Genomic DNA, 21303 nt, shown 5'->3' with positions numbered 1-21303 from the left:
TTTGTTGAATGTGCCAAAATAAGCAGTGTCAAGAATTCCCAAATACTATTTTGGAGTAGAGGTAATGAATGAAAGATTTGAAACAAACAAACAAATAAACAAAAATTAATTTTTCGTAAATTTCCCCAAAACAAAAACACATCAGGTTAGTGTAATTAATTTGCTATTATGTTGAAAATAATGATATTAACTCTTTTTGTCCCAAAAATAAAAATGGTACAAATTCTAGAACTTGGTCATGAGAAGCAAACGAAAAAAAACCATTACATTCAACAATGGTAGTGGCATAATAGTATCCATGGAAAATAACAAATGTTGTTTGATTAGCTCCAGTTAATTCCTCATTCCACATTACTTTAGACTGCTGCTATTCATAACATACTTTTACATCATCATTACATCAAAACAAACTGAAAAAAAATGAAATTGTGTTAGTGAAAAAAAGAAAAAAAATCATCATGACAGAAACCTCACCCTCATCATTTAATAGATAAAAACAGCGAAAATTCGACGGTAGGCAGTGGCTTAGATAATAGATGAAATACTGTTGCATAAGATATCGTGACCGATTGATACATCGAAAGTGAAACTAAAATTGTTGCAATGTGTGAACAATTTGACCCAGAATTGGCTATCATCATTCGAATGCTGAATGGAAAAAAAATCCTTTCACAAATCAAAAATATAACGCATGGCATTTCTATAGAAATTCAGTAAATAAACGCAAGCGCGAAATGATGTAGCAAAATTCTATTTAGCGGTATTTTATACCCGAATACGCAAACATCCCCGTATAAATGTCCTTGAAGGACAGATGTTTTTTTCCTGTACTTTTTTGTTGGAACCAAAGAGTCGTCATATGACCTTGGTACATAAACATACACACACCCGTGTGATCAGTCAGGTTTGTTTATCTCCATTGTCTGGATCGTTTTTTATCTTCTTTTTTTTTTTATTTTCGGTCATAAAATATATGAAGACATAACAAACAAGAACAACGACAGAAAAAAAGGTTATAAGGATTTATTTATTCAGTAAGAAACAAAAAATACAAGCACCTATAAACATCCGACTAACTTTGTAAAACAACTGTCACACGTTAAGTTATATAAACAGCAATTATGAACTGGTTTAGACCAGAATTTTCAAATACTTACCTTATATCATCATCCATTTAAAAAAAGATGATGATAATTCGATATATGACGTAAGGAAAAAAATTTATGATCAAAAGAAAAACTGAAACAAAAGTCAAATTGTTCAGTTCAGAAAAATAACTTATACACGCGCACACACTTTTATATAGAAAAAATATGGAAAGGAAGGAAACTAAAAGACATTAAAAAAACTAACTAAAGCAAAAATCTTTTTCTTTTTAAAACTTACATAATAATGGAGGGTTATCATTTTTATTTTTCAATTTCTTAGCTTCATAATTTTAACTAAATTATAGGTTGACATTATGTCAATGAATTATCATTTTCAGATGTGAATAAATTTCAATAACACGTGCATGCCGAATGTTCGAATAAAGAATTTTGTACTTTTTTCTATTTCTATCTTGCATTCAATTTATTTATATGGCTATAATCTATTCCATGAAATTGAATCCAATCATCATTATGCAGCTAATAAAATCAAAGAATAATTTCTTAAATAAGAAAATTATCAGTGAAAAAACTCATTTGTTTGGACAAAATTTTTTCCATTTTTTTTTGTCCGACCATTTTGAAAATAACATTCTTCAATTGAATTAGAAATGAAATTCATTCGATTTTGTACGCCATCTACTGAGAGAGATTTAAAAAGAAGTTTTTATTTTTTTATTGAATTAAAAACTTTTTGTTTTGTTTTTGTCAAAACTGTACAAATTGATCAATATAAATCAATAATGATAACAGAAATGGTTTGATGGTGTGATTAATGAAGGCACGGCAAATCGATTCCGTCATTCTTCATAGATCTATTTTTAATGATAGATATCGATATTATTATCATTTTGATCTAAAATCATATTGATAGGAACACATTCCGGTATTGGACCACTCCAACGACCACTAGATATACATTTGATTGAACGATTTCCTTTCAATTTTGTGCCTTCATAACATTCGAAATTTATAGTTTCATTGACTTCGTAGAAAAATTTCACTTCCGAAACTAATCTTGAACCATGCATCAGACCGGGATAATTGCAAGAAGGTTTACCTAAATGAATAAAAATAGAATCATTTTTGTTTTTTTTTGTTTTGTTTTGAAGTGAATGATTACAAACATTTTGTAATCGGTCCAGACCAACGTCCATTTTCCTGGCAAATTGATATCGGATTACCATCAATCATATATCCATCATTACATGCATATTGAACAATATCACCGGCAAAATAGACATTCATTTGTTGATCCATTGATATGCCTTCAATATAGCCATTTTTTGGTACCATCGGATCACCGCAACGAACTTCTATTTTATGTAAAAGTTAAAATCAAAAAAATTCCATGATAATGAGAAAAAGAACAATACTATACCTTGACAATATGGAATCGATCCAGACCAATGACCGGATGGTAGACATTCTAATTCATGATTACTACCCTGTAGACCATAACCACGTGGGCATGTGAATATAACTTTTGATCCAATAGTACGATTCATTTCGACAATTTGTGCTGGTTCAATCCTGGGTAAATTTCTTTGTGATGTTTGCAATTCTACATTATTTGATTGATTCATTTGCTGTATGATGGCCGTTAAATTTGACGACAGATCATAACATTGTGTGACTTTTGTTTTTCATCAAAAAAATGAAAGAATTTCTAAAATGTTGAATATATTTTGTTTGTATTACACTTACCATTACAAGTGGGAATAGGATCTGACCATTGACCATTGGGCAAACATTGTATTGAATTCAAACCAACCAAACTGGTACCAAGTATACATTCAAAACGAATCATTGTACCCATTTTATTATTATTCTCTCCGTTAGTTATTGTTTCAGCTATACGTAATAATGATGTTGACATTGTCGGTATTATTGTTGTAGAATTTGTCGAATTTGCATCAATGCTATCATCTATATAATCTGCATTATTGACCATGGGAGATGTCAGATTTAAATTAGGACAATGAATTGCTATATTTTTCATTTATAGAATGATAAATTTAAAGATTGATAATGATTGATCGATTATTTTTCTTTTTTATATTTATGATTCCATACCTAAAACTTTAATCTCGATCGTATGTATATGTAGATTAGGCGTCTGGCATGTATACAGGCCAGAATCACTTTCCTGGGCATGAAAAATGGTTAGCCGATATTCTAACGAAGAATCGGTTGTCCAATCTGTATGCGAATTTTTTTTCAAAGAAAAAAATTTGATTTTCAAAAAAAACATTATTAAATTAAAAGGCGCTTCTCACATTGAAGATATTGACGTTGTGCCAATTTCCAAGACCATTGCGGTGTACCATATTTACGTTTCCATAGACAATCTAAATGTAAAATTGTTCCCGGATAAACAATCAATTTTCCTTGAAATGATTGAGCAATTGGCCCAAGTTGATTACGAAATAATATTGTTGGCGGTTTATCCACTGAAAATTTAATATAAAATTTCTAGATTTTGCTTTAATTTATCAACAACAGAAAAAAACTTACAAGAATAATCATATTCCTGTGAAAGACCGGCACAATATGGATCACTACGTGACCAGATACCATTATGGCAGAATCGTTCTTTTGGTCCAATCAATTGATAACGGCCAATATCTGAACAACTTATTTTAATTATTGTTCCGTGCGCAAAGAATGTTCCATTTGAAATGATCTGTTCACCATTATACATTCGAATATTAGAATCATTTGTGTAGGCCATACATGAACCATTTCCACTAATACTATGAAATAGATTCAAATCATTCGATTCTTTTATTATCAGTTCATCTTTTTCTTCAGGTTCCATTTCCATGAAATCATTTTCACATTCAAATGATCGTCCAATCCAGTTACCGTTTTCACAACGAATTATCCATGTACTTCGTGTAGGTTTTGTTTGATTGGCCATCGAATCATTTTCACCATTAATTTGTTCGGTTGTCATTTTCGATGCATACGTCACACAACGAAAGACAATTTCCGTCCCATGATCATATTCAAATGGTAATGATGATTGTTGAACAAAGCGATAGTCCAATTTTCGGCCATTAGTTAAATTAAAATCATCATATGCGGACATTACATGATCTACTTGTGCAACACCTATCAATGTCAAGCGTTGGCTAAGTAATTGATCAAAATAAAATAGTGCATTTTCGATTTTTTCCGGTGATCTACATCGACTCGAAACGGAACCATCATTATAAATTTGCGAAGGCGGTGTCGTTGCTGTTGTCGATTGATCAGGAATAACATTAGAATTTTCCGTTATACATTGAGGTGATTCTGGTTCAATTTTACCAAATGAACATCGATATTCACCCGTTTTATTCGGTTTAAAACCCGGCAAACATTCGAATGATACGAGACTATCATGTTCAATATATGTTCCGTCTGTATCGAATGTAAGATCAAGATAATATCCATTCGGTAGATGGCGCCTTTGCAAACGACACGGTTTTGGTACACAAATCTGACTCGATGAAAATGAATCCCATGATCCATATGAACAACGTAATGTTACGTTTGTCAATGGTACTGGTTCATGATAGCCTTCTTCACAAATAAATTCAATACGATTTTCGTGTTTAACCAATTCACCCGGTTGTAAAAGCCGACGATGAAGATGAAAACGTGCATTTGGCACTGTTGGTGTTATACACGGTGCTGGAACACAATCGGGTAATTCGGGTTTCCAACGTCCTTTGGCACATTTAATCAATGTACGATTCGGATTTGTTGTTACATAGCCATCATCACAGGCTAAACGTATTCGTGTTCCATGTGGATATGTATCATTACCATTCCCAAGGCGTACGATTGAAATTTTCATCAACTTTTTTTCCGGTAATCGTGTGCAGGAAGCTATTAAATTAGAATAAGAAATTTTTATTTTATTTTTGTGTAAGCTAATTCTTACGTCTATTCTGATGACGTTTCCGCCTTCTTTGGTGTGATGGTTTTGATTTGGTCGTCATTGGTTCCTGTTGTTCATATCGTTCATTTGTATCTGATTCTTCGTTATATCGCATCAACGTTTTGACTGAACGGTTCCATCTTAATAATTTTGGATGTGAATAAAGTTCACATCGAGGTAACTCAGATGGAGACCATTGGCCATCTATACACGTAGCACCTGGTGGTCCCTCAACAATATGATATCCGCGATCACATTCATAGATTATTTGTCTATTATTGGTGACATGCTTTATATATGGACGATAATCATACATTCCCATATGACCAACAAGCATAACATTTCCATTGTCAATATAGCCAGGAAATGGGCAATAAACTACATGAAAATATTATTAATTATTATCATATTCTAATATTCAATTTCATAACTGACTTATGGCTGTATAAAGTATACAAAAAAAAATAATCATGTTTTTTAATGATTTTGCTCACTTACTTGGATTACAGGTTGGCGACGTTATATTCCAAACGCCAAAATGGCAATATGTAATATTTGGTCCTTCAAGTATATAGCCATCATTGCATATGAAAAGGGCACGCATTCCATGTTCGGTTTTTGGTGCAACGACAAAACCATTATTTGGTCGTAATGGTAATTTTTTACATCGTGCTAAAATTTGAAAAAATTAAAATTTATTATCATAATCAATGTTGTTATGGCTTGAATTATTTAATTTTTTTAAAAGAATTAACAAACCTGGTACACAGTTTGGTGATTGTGACCAGCTACCATTATAGCAAACAATAGGATTAGATTGATATGCTAGATCATAGTTTGGTATACATGTCACGTTTATTGGTTGGCCATGTTGAATCTTTGTACGTGGTGGTAGATTTTCAACCATACCATTGATAATTTGTGGTACAGAACATGGAGCTATGAGTATGAAGTATTCCAGGAATGTATTATGATTATTATCATCATCATCGTCCAGAATGGAACATAAGTGAAATGCACGAACAATAACAAATAACAAGAAAAAAAGTAAAGAAAAACAATAATAATGATCATTGACGGTGATAGTAATTGAAACATCATTATTTTTATTTTATTTGCTTCAGAACATATATATAGTATTGGTTTTAAAGCACAAACAAAACCAAAATCCAATTTGTTTATCGCCTATCTTTTATCATTTTTTGTTGTTGTTTTCATTCTAGAAATCATTTCAAGTTCCATATTCTTGGAACAAATAACAATAACCGTCGATGATGACAAGAATAATAATCCAAAAAAAACAACAACAACAATAAAACATGATTTCGATAGATATAAAGAACAATAAAGGGGTAGATTTGCACGACAAAACCATAATAATAATTCTAAAATGAATAGGAAAAAAAGTATGCCGAATGTACTTACCCATACATTTGGGAAATGGATATGGATTCCATGTACCGTTTATTGTACATGTACTATTTGTATATTGGCCATCAAAAATCATACCATCAAAACAATAGAAATAAATTGTCGAACCGATCGTTGTTGATTGAATTTCAATGTAACCATTTGGAAATGGATCCGGTTGGCCACAATCAATTACTGTGATGTGATGATTGAAAGAATGAAAAAAAAAGATTTCATTCGTTTGATTTTCAATCATTATCATTTTATTTGAAAAAAATTTATTTTTTTTACGAACTTTTACAGTCTGGTTCATCACCCGACCATTCACGATTCGATTGACATGTACGATTTTGTGGTCCATGAAGTTTAAAATTACTTTTACATTGATATTTAACTATTGAACCATAGGTATAATTGTCATAGAAAGCTCGACCATTCTGTGGATCTTTCGGTTGGCTACATTTTACAGCTGTTGTTGTTGGTTGTTATCGTTGTTATTGATTTTTTTTTGTTCGAAATCAAAAAGTTTAACCACATATTGTAAATACAAGTCAGTCATTATGGATTTCATCATACCAATATGAAAAACAAATATAAAAGTTATTATTAATTTTTTTTTCTATTTATTAATTTTCGATCTACAAAATTGAATGCATAAGTATTGTAAATCAAAAAATGTGAATCTTATACTTCCGGAAAATGAATTTCATTTTCCGGAATCGTTTGAACAACATAAAAACATTTATTTAAACAAATACTTACGTTTACATACAGGTAATTCTCCGCCCCAATGTCCATCCGATTGACAATAACGCAATGCACGTCCAGCCAATATATAACCATCATTGCAAAAATAATTAACACTCGATGTGAATACATAACCGGATATTTTTCGATAACCATTTTCAATATTTCCTGGATCACCACAATTTTTACCTTACCAATATAGAATTGGAAAAAAGTCAGAAAACATGAATGAAAAAAAGAAAGCAATATTTGATGTTGGAACATTATCAAATTATCATTTTAAATTAAATTTTTCTTTGTGTTCAAATCGAGTTCATTTCATTTGAAAAAAACGCATCTAATTCAATTCAATAGAATTCATTTTTTTAAAAATTGCATTATAATCCCATTTTATGTTGATATAATGAAATGAAATGAATTTATTTCATAATAATGCTAATGTTTTGGTTGGAATATAAAATAATGATTTCTCTTTTGTTGTTGAAAAATATCATATGGCAGTTATAATTATAATGACAATAATAAATACATACGAACACAAATTAAATCGATCGACCAAAAAACGGTATCATTACGATGGACACATACGGCTTCAGTTGAACCATTTGGTTCATAACCATTGAAACATTCATATGTAACTGTTTTATTTAGCTCAAATTCGGTGCCAACTAAATCGGAATGTTTTGAATGTGGTATGAATGGTGGCGTTCCACAAACAGCTGTCGATTTTTTTTTGGAATTTCCATTATTATTGTTGTCGTAAGTGAATGTGATAGATAAATGAGTGGGCGTGCAAAGACAAATTTATCAATGATGATGATGGTGGTAGGGTATTGAATGAATGAAAAATAAAATCAGGAAAAAAAGAGCGAAAAAAATGATTAATTCATGAGATTCATTCGTGAATATATATGAAAAAGAAAGTGAAAAATGAAATTTTATCATCATCAACATTGAGGAATGAAAAATTCCAAAGAATACAAAAAAAAATTTATCGGAAATAATCTAATTCAAATATACAGGAAAACAAAAGAATGAAATGAATCAAATACATACGTCTTGTTTTACATTGTGGTGGCCAACCACTCCAGGAACCATCACCTTGACAAATACGTTCACGTCCAGTACCGGACATAATATAACCGGGGTCACATTCGTAGATTAATTTTGAATGGAAAAAATTTCCATTTGTTAATGTGTAACGGCTGTTAGCGACGCCTGGTAATTCTTCACAATTTAAATCTGATTGAATTATATCAACAACAGTAGGAATTTTTTTTTGTATGATTTAAACATGGCAATGACAGAAAAAATGGCATCAAAACAAAAATTTATAGAAAAAGAAAAATAGAGAAATAAAATTGAATTAAATTTCAAACATGTTTAAAAGGAATTCAAGAAAAAATGGGTTGTGAATAAGATCAACAAATTGGCCGCACATACCTGGTCGTATACAGCTCCAACCACAAAGACCATCACAAAGGCAACGACGTTTTGATGATATACAATCTTTATGTGAATTACATTTACGTAAACATGATTGGCCACGAGCTTTAGCTTCTTCACGATCTCTTGGACAAAGACGATCATCATATGTAATCGATGTGTCATCTACAGATTTATATTTCAATAATAATTAGAATTACAAAAAGAATTAAACCAAAATAATGTTACAGTAAAAAAAATCTATATACATTGATATCTAATGTATTCAATGTGATGACACAGAGTATTCTTATTCAATGTTGATCAATTATTTATTTTTTCTCATTTGCACAGTCAACAAATAAGCATAAAATCAAATTTTACCGGAATTAACTTATTTTCCATGATTAAAGCTGTAATCACATTGAATCTATATGCCTACTATGCAAAATTCTGATTGATGCTTTAAATTGAAAGCGATCAATCAATTTATACAGAAACTAACGGAGCGAGTAAAACAAAAATTAGAGCTAATCTCGAAACAAGAAAAAATTTCGCAAAGCTTTACTACCCATCACACATTGTGAATCTGATGTTTTGTAGGTTAGCGTAAAGAAAATTTTGTGAATCAATATATAAATATCACGATAGAATCGATTTTATCCGAAGCTTTATCGACTCTATAAATAATGAAGAAAATGAAAATCCATCAAAAACAACCGTTTCAACGGGAAACGTTTTTCTCTCTATCTTTCGACATCATGTCTATACATGGATCCGATCGAAAACAAGGTTGTCATATTGTCTTTAGTTTTGTTGGATTTTGATTTTTTGCCATCATTCTGAAAATGGGGAAACAAGATAATTTTGTAACATTCAATGTTTATGTCATCATAAATCAATGACAAACACGATGACAACCACGAAAGCAAGTTGTAATGAAAGAAAATCAGAAAAAAGAAAATTCTGGAACATATCTCGATGCATGTGTGTATGACAACATTTTTTTCGTGGAAAAAAGTGAGAAAAAAAAAGATTTGACATGTCTTGATAGGAAAAAAGGTCAGTACATATATTGATATGATTCTAGTTACAAGTTTATAAAATTGTAAGAATGATTATCGATCACTATTATATTATGGATAGAGAATGATGTAAATTTTCTATGCAAGACATGACATGGTCGAACAAATTGTCATAAAATATGTTTTCCCTTGATAAAAATTTAGTGAATTCTTATTCTTTTGATATACTTATTTTGTATGGACAATCAGAATTCATCTGTATTTGCACACGATGACACTAGAATTGAAAATTTTTGTTGAAATTATTCAAATAACAATGTTTTAAACTTGTATTACAAAGGCAAAAATTGAAACAAATAATAATTTCTATAGAATAACAAAATTCTTGAGAATTATCAAAAAAAAAAAATTATTATGAAAAGCAAATAATGTAACTTAAACAAATACTGTAACCGAAGGCAAAAATACCAATCCGATTGAAAAGAAAAGGAAATCCGGTTGCTGGACACCAACACACAGGCTGTGGACAATGAATTATTGAATTAATGGAAATAAAAGCACGACAACCATAGAATTCTATTCTATACACTTTTTCCCTTTCATTACAGAAAGAACAAAACAATAATAACCGCATTCCATTTATAATACCAGAGGCTATGTATGTTTCAAAATAGACAAACAAAAATTCCACAGTATTTTAACATGATTTTTTTTTGTAACAAAATGAATAAAAAAAAATAGAATTGCTATGACAATTTTTTTTCACCGTCATCGTTCATCATCATCGAAGAAGAAGAAGAAGAAGAAAGAAATAGAGAAATTCTATAGTTACCAACAATTTATCTTCATCAACACGATCTTTTTTTCTCTGGGAAATAATTTGGCTTTGAAGAAAGAGAAAAAACTTCAATAAGCCACTTGATTCAACTTTTTTTCTTCAATACTTTTGTTCAAAAGACTAGGAATTTTTTTTCTTTTATCATTCATTTTCTTTTCAACATTCACTATCATATGTTTTTTTTGAAGAAAGAATATTCTGGTCATTAATAATATTGTATATGGACAGGTATGGTTTGTTTTCTTTCAATAGGCTAAAAATATATTTGTCATCGATGTTATTTGATGTATGGTTACGATCATCATTGTCAAGTTTCGTGCACAAATAAATGATCTATCACCACAAAAAGTCTAGATGAGTCTATCGTTTATTTGTTTTTGTTTTTTTCGTTTGAGTGTATGGTCCATTTATTTTTTTTTCTATAATGAACAACAAATTCCAATGAATTTGACAGGATAACAACAAAACAAAGATATTCAATTATCATTAACAACAAGATCTGAAAATGTGACAGAAGAAAAAATGATTATGATTTTCAAATGCTATGAAAACTTGTAGGTAAAAAACAAAAAACTTATGATGCCTACGGGAACAATGCAATCCTTATGATAATAATAATAATGATGATGATGATGATGATGGTCATGAATTATTTGGCCAGACAAACTGTTTATTCAACATAATCAAGTTGAATGATATAACTTTAAATTACTTGTTTAGTAGTAGGAAAAACAAATCGACTGGATATTATTAATGTTGTTGTAGATGATCATGTTAGCCATCAATAATACTATTGTCATAGTTGGTGACGGTTTTTTCTACTTCTCCGGTTAAATGGCCATTTAACCCAGCGGACATTTTTGTGGTATTATTATTGTTATCATAATCATATATAGTTAAGTAAAAAAAGACATCAATATCGTCAACACATAATGATGAAAATATTTAAAAAATAACTATTATTTGCAACAAATGTTTCGTTTCTAATATATGCTAAAGTTAAAAGAGAAGAAGAAAAATTTTCTGGAACACTAAACTTTTTGTTGTTTATAAGCATTTGTAACAAATACTTAATACATACACACAACAGCAACAACAACAAACACATAACGTATTTATTTATTTATTCCAAATCGTCCATGTGTAAATGATAAACGACCATTCAAATACACATAGTGTTGTTGTTGTTTGCGATTTAATACATGTTTTTCATATTAGTGTACATACATTCACAGCATTCGTTGATAAGCAGAATTCCATTTTCAAATATATATTTTATTTTAATGTATAAAATTTAAAACAAAAATTCATTCCTTTTGAATAATAGAATTTCGATAATGATGATGATGATGATTGAAAAAAAGGTCCATTTCCTGAGAAACAAAACAAAAATCAATCCTTCAGAATATTGAAAAATACATTCTCTCAAGAGAGAATATATTTTCATTCTATTTTTGGAACATTAATGATTTATTTGAATTGTTCAATCACCTTTGTATTGAATTATTTTCAAATTTTTCTTTTTTTTTCTATGAATGCATTCTGGCGAAAGATGAGAGATTCTTTTTTACTTAAAAAAATGATGAAAAATAAAATTTTAAAAATGAAAATTCAAATCCGAACATTACAAAAGAATTTATTACTATTATCATTCAATCCTTGCGCTCGATTTCATTTGGTTGATAAATTCTTTCATTCTTTTTTTTGTTAGGATTTGAATTGAATTTTTTTTCGCTATTATTTCGATTTTCAAAGTTAGTCAATCAATTCCGCATCAATGACGATATCAAATAGCAACAACAACAACAAAAAAACGGAAAACAATATAACGTCATTTGAAAGTAAAAGAGACATTTCCCTAAAGTAAAATTTTTTTTATTTGAAATAAATACCGATTATAATGATGAAAACGATGTATACAAATGAAACAACAAATCAGAAAAATTAAACAGGAAAAATTTAAAGAATTTTTTTTCAAATAAAAAATCAAATTTCTATTTGAACTTTTTGTTGTTGTTGTTGTTGTTCATTTTGCATTCAAAATTTATTTTTAAAATTTTTAATTTTTATTTTTATTGTTATACGACCTAAACTGTATCTATTGTTGTTGTTGTTGAAATTCTTTGTGACCATCATTATCATCATTGTGAAATGAGATTACTTTTTTTTCATTTTCATTTTTTTTATCATTATTATTATAAATGTGAATGATGATGATGGGCAATAAAATATACTGAAAATTGATAAAGTACTCGACAACAAAATGGTAAACGAACCATATATAACTGTAATAAAAAAAAATTCTACACAATTTTTTATGAATCAGGTTCCATCATCAATGATCAACAACAACAAATAATAATAATAATGTATAAAAAGTCTATGGATGGTATAGTAATGGCAATAAAAATCAAATTATTTTCGATCATCGGGAAAAACACTTTTTTGACGAATAGAAAAGAAAGATAAATGCTTGTCTAGTGTTTGTTTGTGTGTGTGCGGGGGAGGAGGTAAAGAAAAGAAATTTTTTCAATTCTATTTTTTTTATTTGCTTCAACTTTTCTGAATTCGTAGATTGTTTCAAATCTTACATACACACATATACAAAAGAATCATGATTGGAAATTCCTATGCCTGAATGATGATTATATTGCCTATTGAAATCGATGATAAAGTGAATGTGAATGAAGTGTGAAACTTGAACCATTTAATAATGGAACATTGAGTATATTTGCAAAAAAAAATGTAGAATCAAAAAAAAGATTCTAACGATTGTGGCTAAAATTCCATAATGATGGCAATGAAAATTGATGGGAAAAAAATCAATAGTTTTCATGGCATACAATTTTTCTTTTTCTTTTTTGAATTTTTTCTTTTATTTAATAAATAGTGAATATGATTTTGGCATAGACCAAATAAAATAATTCATGCACAGTTTATTGGGAAAAAAATGAATAGGAAGAAAAAGCTAGATAAAATCTCATCATCATCATCATCACCATTGAAATATGAATGACATTTAACAAGAAAAATAAAACCACTGAATTTGGTTTAAACTAAAACATCAACAACACATTATCATTTCCGATACAATGTCACAATGTCAACAACTAATTGGTTTCATCATAGAACTTGTTTTCGTTCATTTTTTTATCTTCCCCAAATAAATGGATTTATTCTGAATATTTTTTGTTTTACCGTCCACCTTCATATGTTTCCATAGAATTTATTCTGTTCATGGATGTCAAGTGAAGCGCAAGAATGAAGGAAAAGAGAAAAAAATGGCTTTTTTTGTTGCCTGTCCATATCACTATCATATTCACTTTCATTAATGACTAAAAATGTTTAGCTTCTCTTTTTACTTCAGTTTCCTTTTTGTTTAAACTTGTCGAGCTTTTTTTTATCATCATCATCATTATCACTGAAAGCCAAAGGCTGATGGACGAATGCATATACAGAGTATAAAAAACAACAAATCGGTAAATTCCATTTAGAATTCTTTGTTGCAAAAAAAGGATTCATGATAATGGTGTTACCACTGTCAAAATTATCATTCATTTTTTTAAAAGGAAGAAAAAATGTTTGAATGTCACTATCATCATCAACCAAGTGAAAAAACTCGATTTAAATGAAAAATTTTTAAATGAAAAGTATCCTAAAATAATCGACTTTATCAACGGTAACAATAATGATTATGATGTAAAAATTCATTTGCAACTATACATTTATTAATGGTTCAATGAGAGATGATGTTAACAAAATATAAAACCGGAAAATGAGGAAAAAAATATTTGAAAAAGCAAATTGTTTATTCTAATGACTGACTCTGATGAATTTTTTCTCATTTTGAAACTGAGAGGTTTTATGATTCTAGAATAAATATTCTTTTTTTTCATAATTTTGATGAATAACCATTTTTGCCAGGTTTTTTTCGTTGAACTGAAGAATTTCAATTTGAATTCCAAATTATTTCTTATTCAAAAATAATTTTTTTTATTCTTATTGGAAAATCTGTTCAACAAATGATCGACAAAAAAAATACCATTGATACCTTTAACAGCTTCATTGCATTCAATTGGCTAAATGACAATAAATTCTTTTTCTTTTATTTTGTTACCTTATGTTTTGAAAAAAGTCAAAAAAAGAGGATGGAAACCCAAATATATTCAAATCATTTCAGTGTTTTAAAATGATCGTTTTTTAAACCTACAGATATTCAATTTAGAATTACAAATGATAATGCTGATATAGTTTTTTACATTCATTTTTCTTTCTTTTATTCTGTTTTTTTTTTTTTTTTTGGTTTACCCGCGGTTATATAAAATATAGTGTGTTTGGCATTTCTATGTTCATTGTGATTTGAATTGCAAATTTCTTTTTCTAGTTTCAACTTTTTTTGTTACTTATTTTTGAATTTTTATTGAATTTTTTTCTCTTTTAATTTGATGGGGGGCAGTAGTCAACAATCATTGTTGATATAGTCATTTTTATTCTTTTCTTTTAAACTTTGAATTCTGTATTCACAAATGGCTGATCATAAAAGAATCAATAGTGATTGTGATTATTGACGAATAAAAAAAACAAATGTGAATGTAAAATGGTTCTATCATCGATTGAATGGACTGATATCAATAAGCAAACAAATTATGCAATGAATGGTCAATGAAAAAAAACCGCCTTGAGGGGAAACAAAGCCAAAAAATTGAATTTTATTTCATTCAAACAATATGATAATGCTTCAATGATATATAAAAACAATAGAGATGCTTGAAGCAAAACACAAAAGAAAATCTCAAAAATTTTCATCTATTCTTCTTTCTGTGGTATTTCATGAAAATTCTCTTATGGCTAAACGTTTTTATTTGTGGCCTTTATTCAATGAATTTGTTTGTGTATTGTATTTCATCAACATTATTGACAATAATAAAATTCCATAAATAAATTCATCTGGTATTTTCTTTTTTTTTGTTCAATATCGTTTAAAATTAATTTTATTTATTTATTTTTGCTATTCGTAATAATAATAATAGTCACATACCATCACCATCAATACCAATTGTTGACAAATGATTTATATCATCGGTAATATTATTATTATTATTATTTTCACCAATCGTAATATAATTGAAATCGATTATTGATGATGACAATTCTGGCTGTACACTAATATCCGAAACCGGTAGGTTTGTTTCATGAACATCTGCTACTAATGAAAATGATGTCGATTCATCATCAATTAATGAACGTGGATGTTTACGTATACGATCATAGATATTATTCTGATATGAATGATCATTATCATCATTTTCGATGTTCAAATAATCATTACGTTGTCGATAATGATTTAATTCGTTTTCATCATTATGATGATGATGATTATTGTGATAATGTTTATGTAAATAATTATCAAAGGATGATGATGATGATGAAATCCATGGAATGATGCAACAAATGATTAGAATCAATTGAAACGTTCTAAACATTTGTAATGATGATGATAGGAACATAAATGTTGAAATGATATTCTTTGACAACATAATCATGATGACAATCATTGAATTTCTTATTCAAATTCTTTATTTTAGATTGATAATTCTTAAAAATACAAAATTCCTCACATACACAACAAGCACATTTAAACAAACTGTGTACAACATAAAAATTTCCGGGAAAAAAACGTTTCAAAATTTTGCTCTAAATCAAATGGCTTAGTTTTTTGAACTGGAAAAAAATTATTCTCAAAAAAGCAGCAGTGCGAACGATTCAAAGTTTGCTTTAGGTCTGGATCGGTTTTTTGTTGTTGTTATTTTCATTTCACCGTTTGCCGGGAACAGTTTTGAAACACTAACAACACAGTCAGTCAGTAATATGATGAACGCATACACACACACACAGCGAATACAACACACCCACGATGGATGAATGAATGAATGCACGCACGCACACACGAACATTCTGAACACATTTTTGATTTCATAGGTACCAATGGCCGCCAGTTTTGCTGATCCATAAACTATTAGATTTTGCTTTTTTTAATATAAAAAATGTGCATGCAATTTGTCAAATATATAAAATCCTCATTTGTTTTTAGATCCGATCACATTTAGAGTTTTATATGTTCATATTATTACCCATTTAAGGTTTGTTTATTGATGGTTTGAAACAATTATTTTAATTGAAATATTTCCAACGGTTTTTCTCCTCTGCTTTCAATCCAATAATAATTATGCTATTCAGTTTTTCCCAATACACATATGCCATCAATGTCAAGCTACATTGAACAAACAAAATGATTTGGAACGACGAATAACAATGATCAAATATCAAAAAAAATTGGTTATTCAACTTCGAAAGTACGAAAATTTTCTTTTCTTTTTTTTTGATAAAATAATTTCTAAGCAACGTGAAAAAAAGATGACAATAATAATAATTGAAATCCTGAATAATGATCTAAATCAATGAATTTATACGAAAATCTAATAGATACAAAATAATTAACAGTAAACGCCTTAAAAATTTCAATGAACCCATTAGTAAAAGTAAGAAGAAAAAAGGAAGAAGAAAAAATCAATAAGGTTAATGAGATTTCATTGATTTTTTCAAAAATATCCATTTATAAATTGTTTCCATGATTTCATACTTGATGATGTATGGAGGAAATTAAGAATATCAGAATATTGTTATTATTTTAATGAAGATAAATGATAAAATGTTCAGATAAAGAAGATAATCATCATCACCTGATATTGAACATTAAATGAAACAGGAAAAAAAAAGAAAAACAAAAAAGAAGGAAAAAAGTCAACAACATGGAATAACACGTTGAAAGATATTGTGTACATGAATGCACAACAAACATGAATGTTGATCCGAATAAGAAGAAAATAATCGAAGAATATTCTGTACATAATAATGTTACGAAAATAATAATAATAGTAATGATAGTTAAAGAAAAAAAAAGAGTGAGCAAAACAATGAAAAAGAACATGAAAAATTATGGCATTTTTTTAGCAATGATTCCCGACCATACAATATATTGTATAAAGTCGGAAATACAAAAACACACACATACAGAGACACATTTATTCTACGTGATCAGACTATTTAAAAAATTGACTTTACCCAAAAAAATTTTATATCATATTTTTTGGTACCCGAAAAACATTGAAGAAAAATACAACAAGACTATAATGATATAAATTATTCTTCACTTTCAATTTTTCAAACTAATGTGAGTTTTTGTCCTATTCTGAATAGAATTTTATTTTATTTTGAAAATAACCACATCACACATATAAACAAAAACGGAAAAGGACATCCGATTTGACCAAAAAAATAAAATGAAAAAAAAATTTTCACTTTTGCCGGGAACAAAAAAAAATGCATGAAAATAATTGAAGTAAAAAAAAATGAAGGAAATTCCATCCATTAAAATGTTCATGACCGACAACAACCTCAAACGAATGGTGATGCACCGTGCTTTGATCAATTTTAGCTGGATCATTATTATTATTATTATTATCGTATCATTATCATTGGAATATGATGGAATAATAAAATCTATAAAATGTGTAAAGAAAAAAAAAGTGAAGTGAAGAGCAAAGAAAAAAAAATGAATTCTTAGGAAAGCAGAACATCATCGTAATCATCATCAAGTGATTGAATGAAAATTAAACACAAAAGACTAAGACAGAGAATAAAAGAAAAATCACACATGACATTTTAACAACAATGATGACACAAGAAAAATAACAGCATGAAAATTTAGGACAAAAACCGCAAAAATTAAAACCACCACCATCATCATCATCATTGTGTCCTGTCTATATTTTTCGTTCATTCTGGTCGAACGTAGATAACGGGAAATGTAATAAAAAGGCATAGAATTATTTCATAAAAATAAAACAAGATAATAGAAATGATGAAAATCAAATCAATTCTAAGGAAGATTTTTCATTTTTTTCCACATCAAACTTTTTTTTCTTTCGAAAAAAAACAATCTTCTTAAATTGTATATATTTATACTTCATACACAATAGATTGGAATCGTTATAACTTTGCCATTTTTTCATCATCATCATCATCATCACCATTGATTGTCGTTGTCATTGTATCAAAACAAGGGAGGATCATTTTTTCAATGAAAGAAAAAAAAGCATTTTAAAAGAATTCATAAGAACGTGGATGTTGCTATAGAATCCTATTGGATTGAATGGTAATCAGTTCCATCGAATAGAATTATATGATGAATTTTTAAAATAAGTAAGATAAAAGAATTGTTTTCCAGTTACGAATTTTGTATTATTTTTTCTAATATTTCAATCCTTTTTTTCATAAACTGTTCTTCCGAAAAGATTATGATAAGAATTGAATCGAATAAATTGTTGAAAATTTAATAAAAATCAAAAACATCATCATCAAATCGATTTAATTAAAAGATATAAATCATTATTATTTTTATTGAAGGAAATTTTTAAAAGAATTTCATTATTCGTTATATGTACATTCTATATAAATTTTTTCATCTTTTGTTATGTTTTGTCAATGTCAAGTATTAGCTTAACGTGATGATTAGTCGGCCGAAGATCATCGATTGGAATCTTTTTATTGTTACGGATGAAATACTTAATCTTTGACAACGAAAAAAAGTGACATATCAGTTTTGGGACTATGGAATAAAAACATCCACAAAATGATTGCGAAAAGTATCCAATGAAATGATTTACAGCGAAGAGAAAAAAATCGAAACTAAAAATAAAACTTTTAGTCTTAATTGAAGAGCTGATTTTTTTTCCATAACGACAAGGGAACTACCGACTATTTCGATACGAAATGTTGAGGAAAAAGTCGAATCAATTTTTATTTTAAATTTCTATTTTTTTGAAAAATGTGAGTTATTAACAACCGATTTGATTTGATTGGGTGAAAACTTTTTGCCTTTGCCATTCACTTCATAATGAAACATTTTTTTACGATAAAATTGAATTTTTTAGCATTAAAATTGTTCGACAACTAATTGCAGTTGCTGGAAACACATTTAAACATAACGAATGTCGAAAAAAAAGAAAATGTTAACGCAAACATTAATTTTGATTTTTAAAATTGATTTTCATTTCGTCTAATAATAATAATAATAAACGAATGAACTTCAGTTCTCAAGTGATAGAAAAAATTAAACGACGGAAAAAAATGAATTTTGATCAAAGAATGTCATTAAAGATTATTGTTGCTTTTTTTACCTCACCTTTTCTCATCGCATTCTTTTTTCATCATCGTCATCATATAAAATGATTTCTAAAGTTTGCATAACAAGTTTAGATTCAATTTTTTTGTTTTGTTTACAAGAATAGATTGGCAAGTCATCAGTGTAGGAAATCAGGATTAGTCATAAAAGAAAATATCATCAACTAAGAATTTTCATCATAAATAAATGATGATGGAAAAGCAATCATTAGTTGATTAATGAATGAAAATGCTTATAAGAAAGTGAATCATAAAAATGTTTCCAGCATATTCTATCTGGCTTCAATTTAATGCCGCTTCATTCATTTAAGATTATAATGATTGAGCCATTTGCACGGGAAAAAATAAGAGATAAAACAAACCTTGTGTTGGAAAGTACAAAGTATTATAAATGCAATGAAAACAAAAAAAGCCGGCCAATTATAGTGAAATTAGAGAGAAAAACAAGATGATGCTAATAACTCTCATTCAAAGAATATTCGAAAATTCAGAAAATAAAATAAATAAAATAGCATCGAAGAATCTAATAATTTATTTTTCTTAATATTATATTCAAAATGAACAGATTGTCGAGATGATGTAGGATATACCGGAATTAAAATGTGTCAAGCCTCGTCAGGATTTAAATTGCACCCTGTGAAATATTATTGTCATTCTGCAAAAAAAATGAACATTCGGTATGGTATTTCATTTGTTTGTTACGGTATGTCCATAACGTTATGGAATAATAAAAATTCTGTGAAAAAAAGAAACAAAAAAATTGGTCGAGACGTTCACTCACACATAACTACGAAACGAATGATTTACGAGAAACAAAAACCGAAAAAATTAATAAAATAATGAAAAAAAAATTTAATAAAATATTAACCATCAAACATCAACAACCAGATTTCATGAAAATGTTGCCATAAATTTTCAAAGTCCGAGAATCCAAAAAAGATGATATGAAAATTTTCAGTAAATAGCAACTAAATTTTTTTTTAAATATTTATATTGAAATAAATTAAACTTTGTGCAATAGTATAATCTTAATCAAAATCATTGAAGAACATAAAAACAAAAGTTTTCCGAGTATAAAGACTGCGTACGGTTTCGAACAATCATTCAAAGATGAATCAGCAGAATTTGGACCACCATTTGAATTTCGATTTTTCCTAATTAAACTTTGCACATTAAAATGTGCATATCGGAAAGATTTGAAATGTGAGTGCGTATGTGTGTTTGAATGAATAAACAAGTTTCGAATCTAGAGAGATTTGAGAGCTGTGTGACATCATCATCATCATTGAATAAGAGAGTATGAATATAGAGTAAACACAAGTTTCAGGAACAAATGACAGTGCTTTTTTCCTTGCACAAAGAATCGATGATGATGATGCTTGCTTGCTTGATATACGAGCATAAAATTTTGTTTACGCAGACATTTTATTCATTTTTCTATCACTTTTTTTTCTTGATATATTATTGGTTTGAAAATCTTCATAAGTCAAATGAACTTCGTGGTTCAAGTTTTTTGTCTTTGTTTTATTTTTTAAT

The 21303-nt window shown here is 28.5% G+C and overlaps 1 protein-coding gene across 3 annotated transcripts; it reads right to left on the bottom strand.

The window, feature by feature from the left end:
* Positions 1-1791: 1791 nt before the first annotated feature.
* LOC113790142 (sushi, von Willebrand factor type A, EGF and pentraxin domain-containing protein 1-like) lies at positions 1792-20567 on the bottom strand. 3 transcript variants are annotated; one of them, XM_075820595.1, is made up of 17 exons: positions 20549-20567; positions 8680-8847; positions 8293-8478; positions 7770-7955; positions 7252-7425; positions 6785-6958; positions 6505-6684; positions 5839-6018; positions 5578-5751; positions 5083-5457; positions 3666-5027; positions 3428-3601; positions 3225-3350; positions 2856-3137; positions 2530-2784; positions 2276-2464; positions 1792-2208 (listed from the first exon to the last, which is right to left on the bottom strand). In XM_075820595.1, the coding sequence occupies exons 1-17, from the start codon at positions 20550-20552 to the stop codon at positions 1970-1972; spliced, it is 4428 nt and encodes a 1475-aa protein (XP_075676710.1). In that variant the 5' UTR covers positions 20553-20567; the 3' UTR covers positions 1792-1969. The 3 variants fall into 3 exon arrangements, with proteins under 3 accessions (XP_075676710.1, XP_075676709.1, XP_027195567.2); XM_075820594.1 differs by lacking the exon at positions 20549-20567 and adding an exon at positions 15563-16368 and having other exon boundaries at positions 2276-2461; XM_027339766.2 differs by lacking the exon at positions 20549-20567 and adding an exon at positions 15563-16366.
* Positions 20568-21303: the final 736 nt, after the last annotated feature.

The sequence above is a fragment of the Dermatophagoides pteronyssinus genome, unplaced genomic scaffold, assembly GCF_027571235.1.
Source record: "Dermatophagoides pteronyssinus isolate colony J.1.1.1.1 unplaced genomic scaffold, Derpt_VIB-CSIC_2022.12 sq0007, whole genome shotgun sequence".
In the NCBI taxonomy this organism is placed as follows: domain Eukaryota; kingdom Metazoa; phylum Arthropoda; class Arachnida; order Sarcoptiformes; family Pyroglyphidae; genus Dermatophagoides; species Dermatophagoides pteronyssinus.
The sequence above is the reverse complement of the archived record's forward strand: the minus strand, read 5'-3'. Positions and strand labels throughout refer to the sequence as shown.

Excerpts from the sequence above, each read along its gene's own strand:
- LOC113790142 (XM_027339766.2), bottom strand. The coding sequence starts at position 16,079 with ATGATTGTCATCATGATTATGTTGTCAAAGAATATCATTTCAACATTT. Across the intron at positions 8,479-8,679 it reads TTGGAGCTGTATACGACCAG|ATTTAAATTGTGAAGAATTA; the intron begins GTATGTGCGGCC and ends TAATTCAATCAG. Across the intron at positions 6,959-7,251 it reads AGAATTACCTGTATGTAAAC|CTGTAAAATGTAGCCAACCG; the intron begins GTAAGTATTTGT and ends CAACAACAACAG.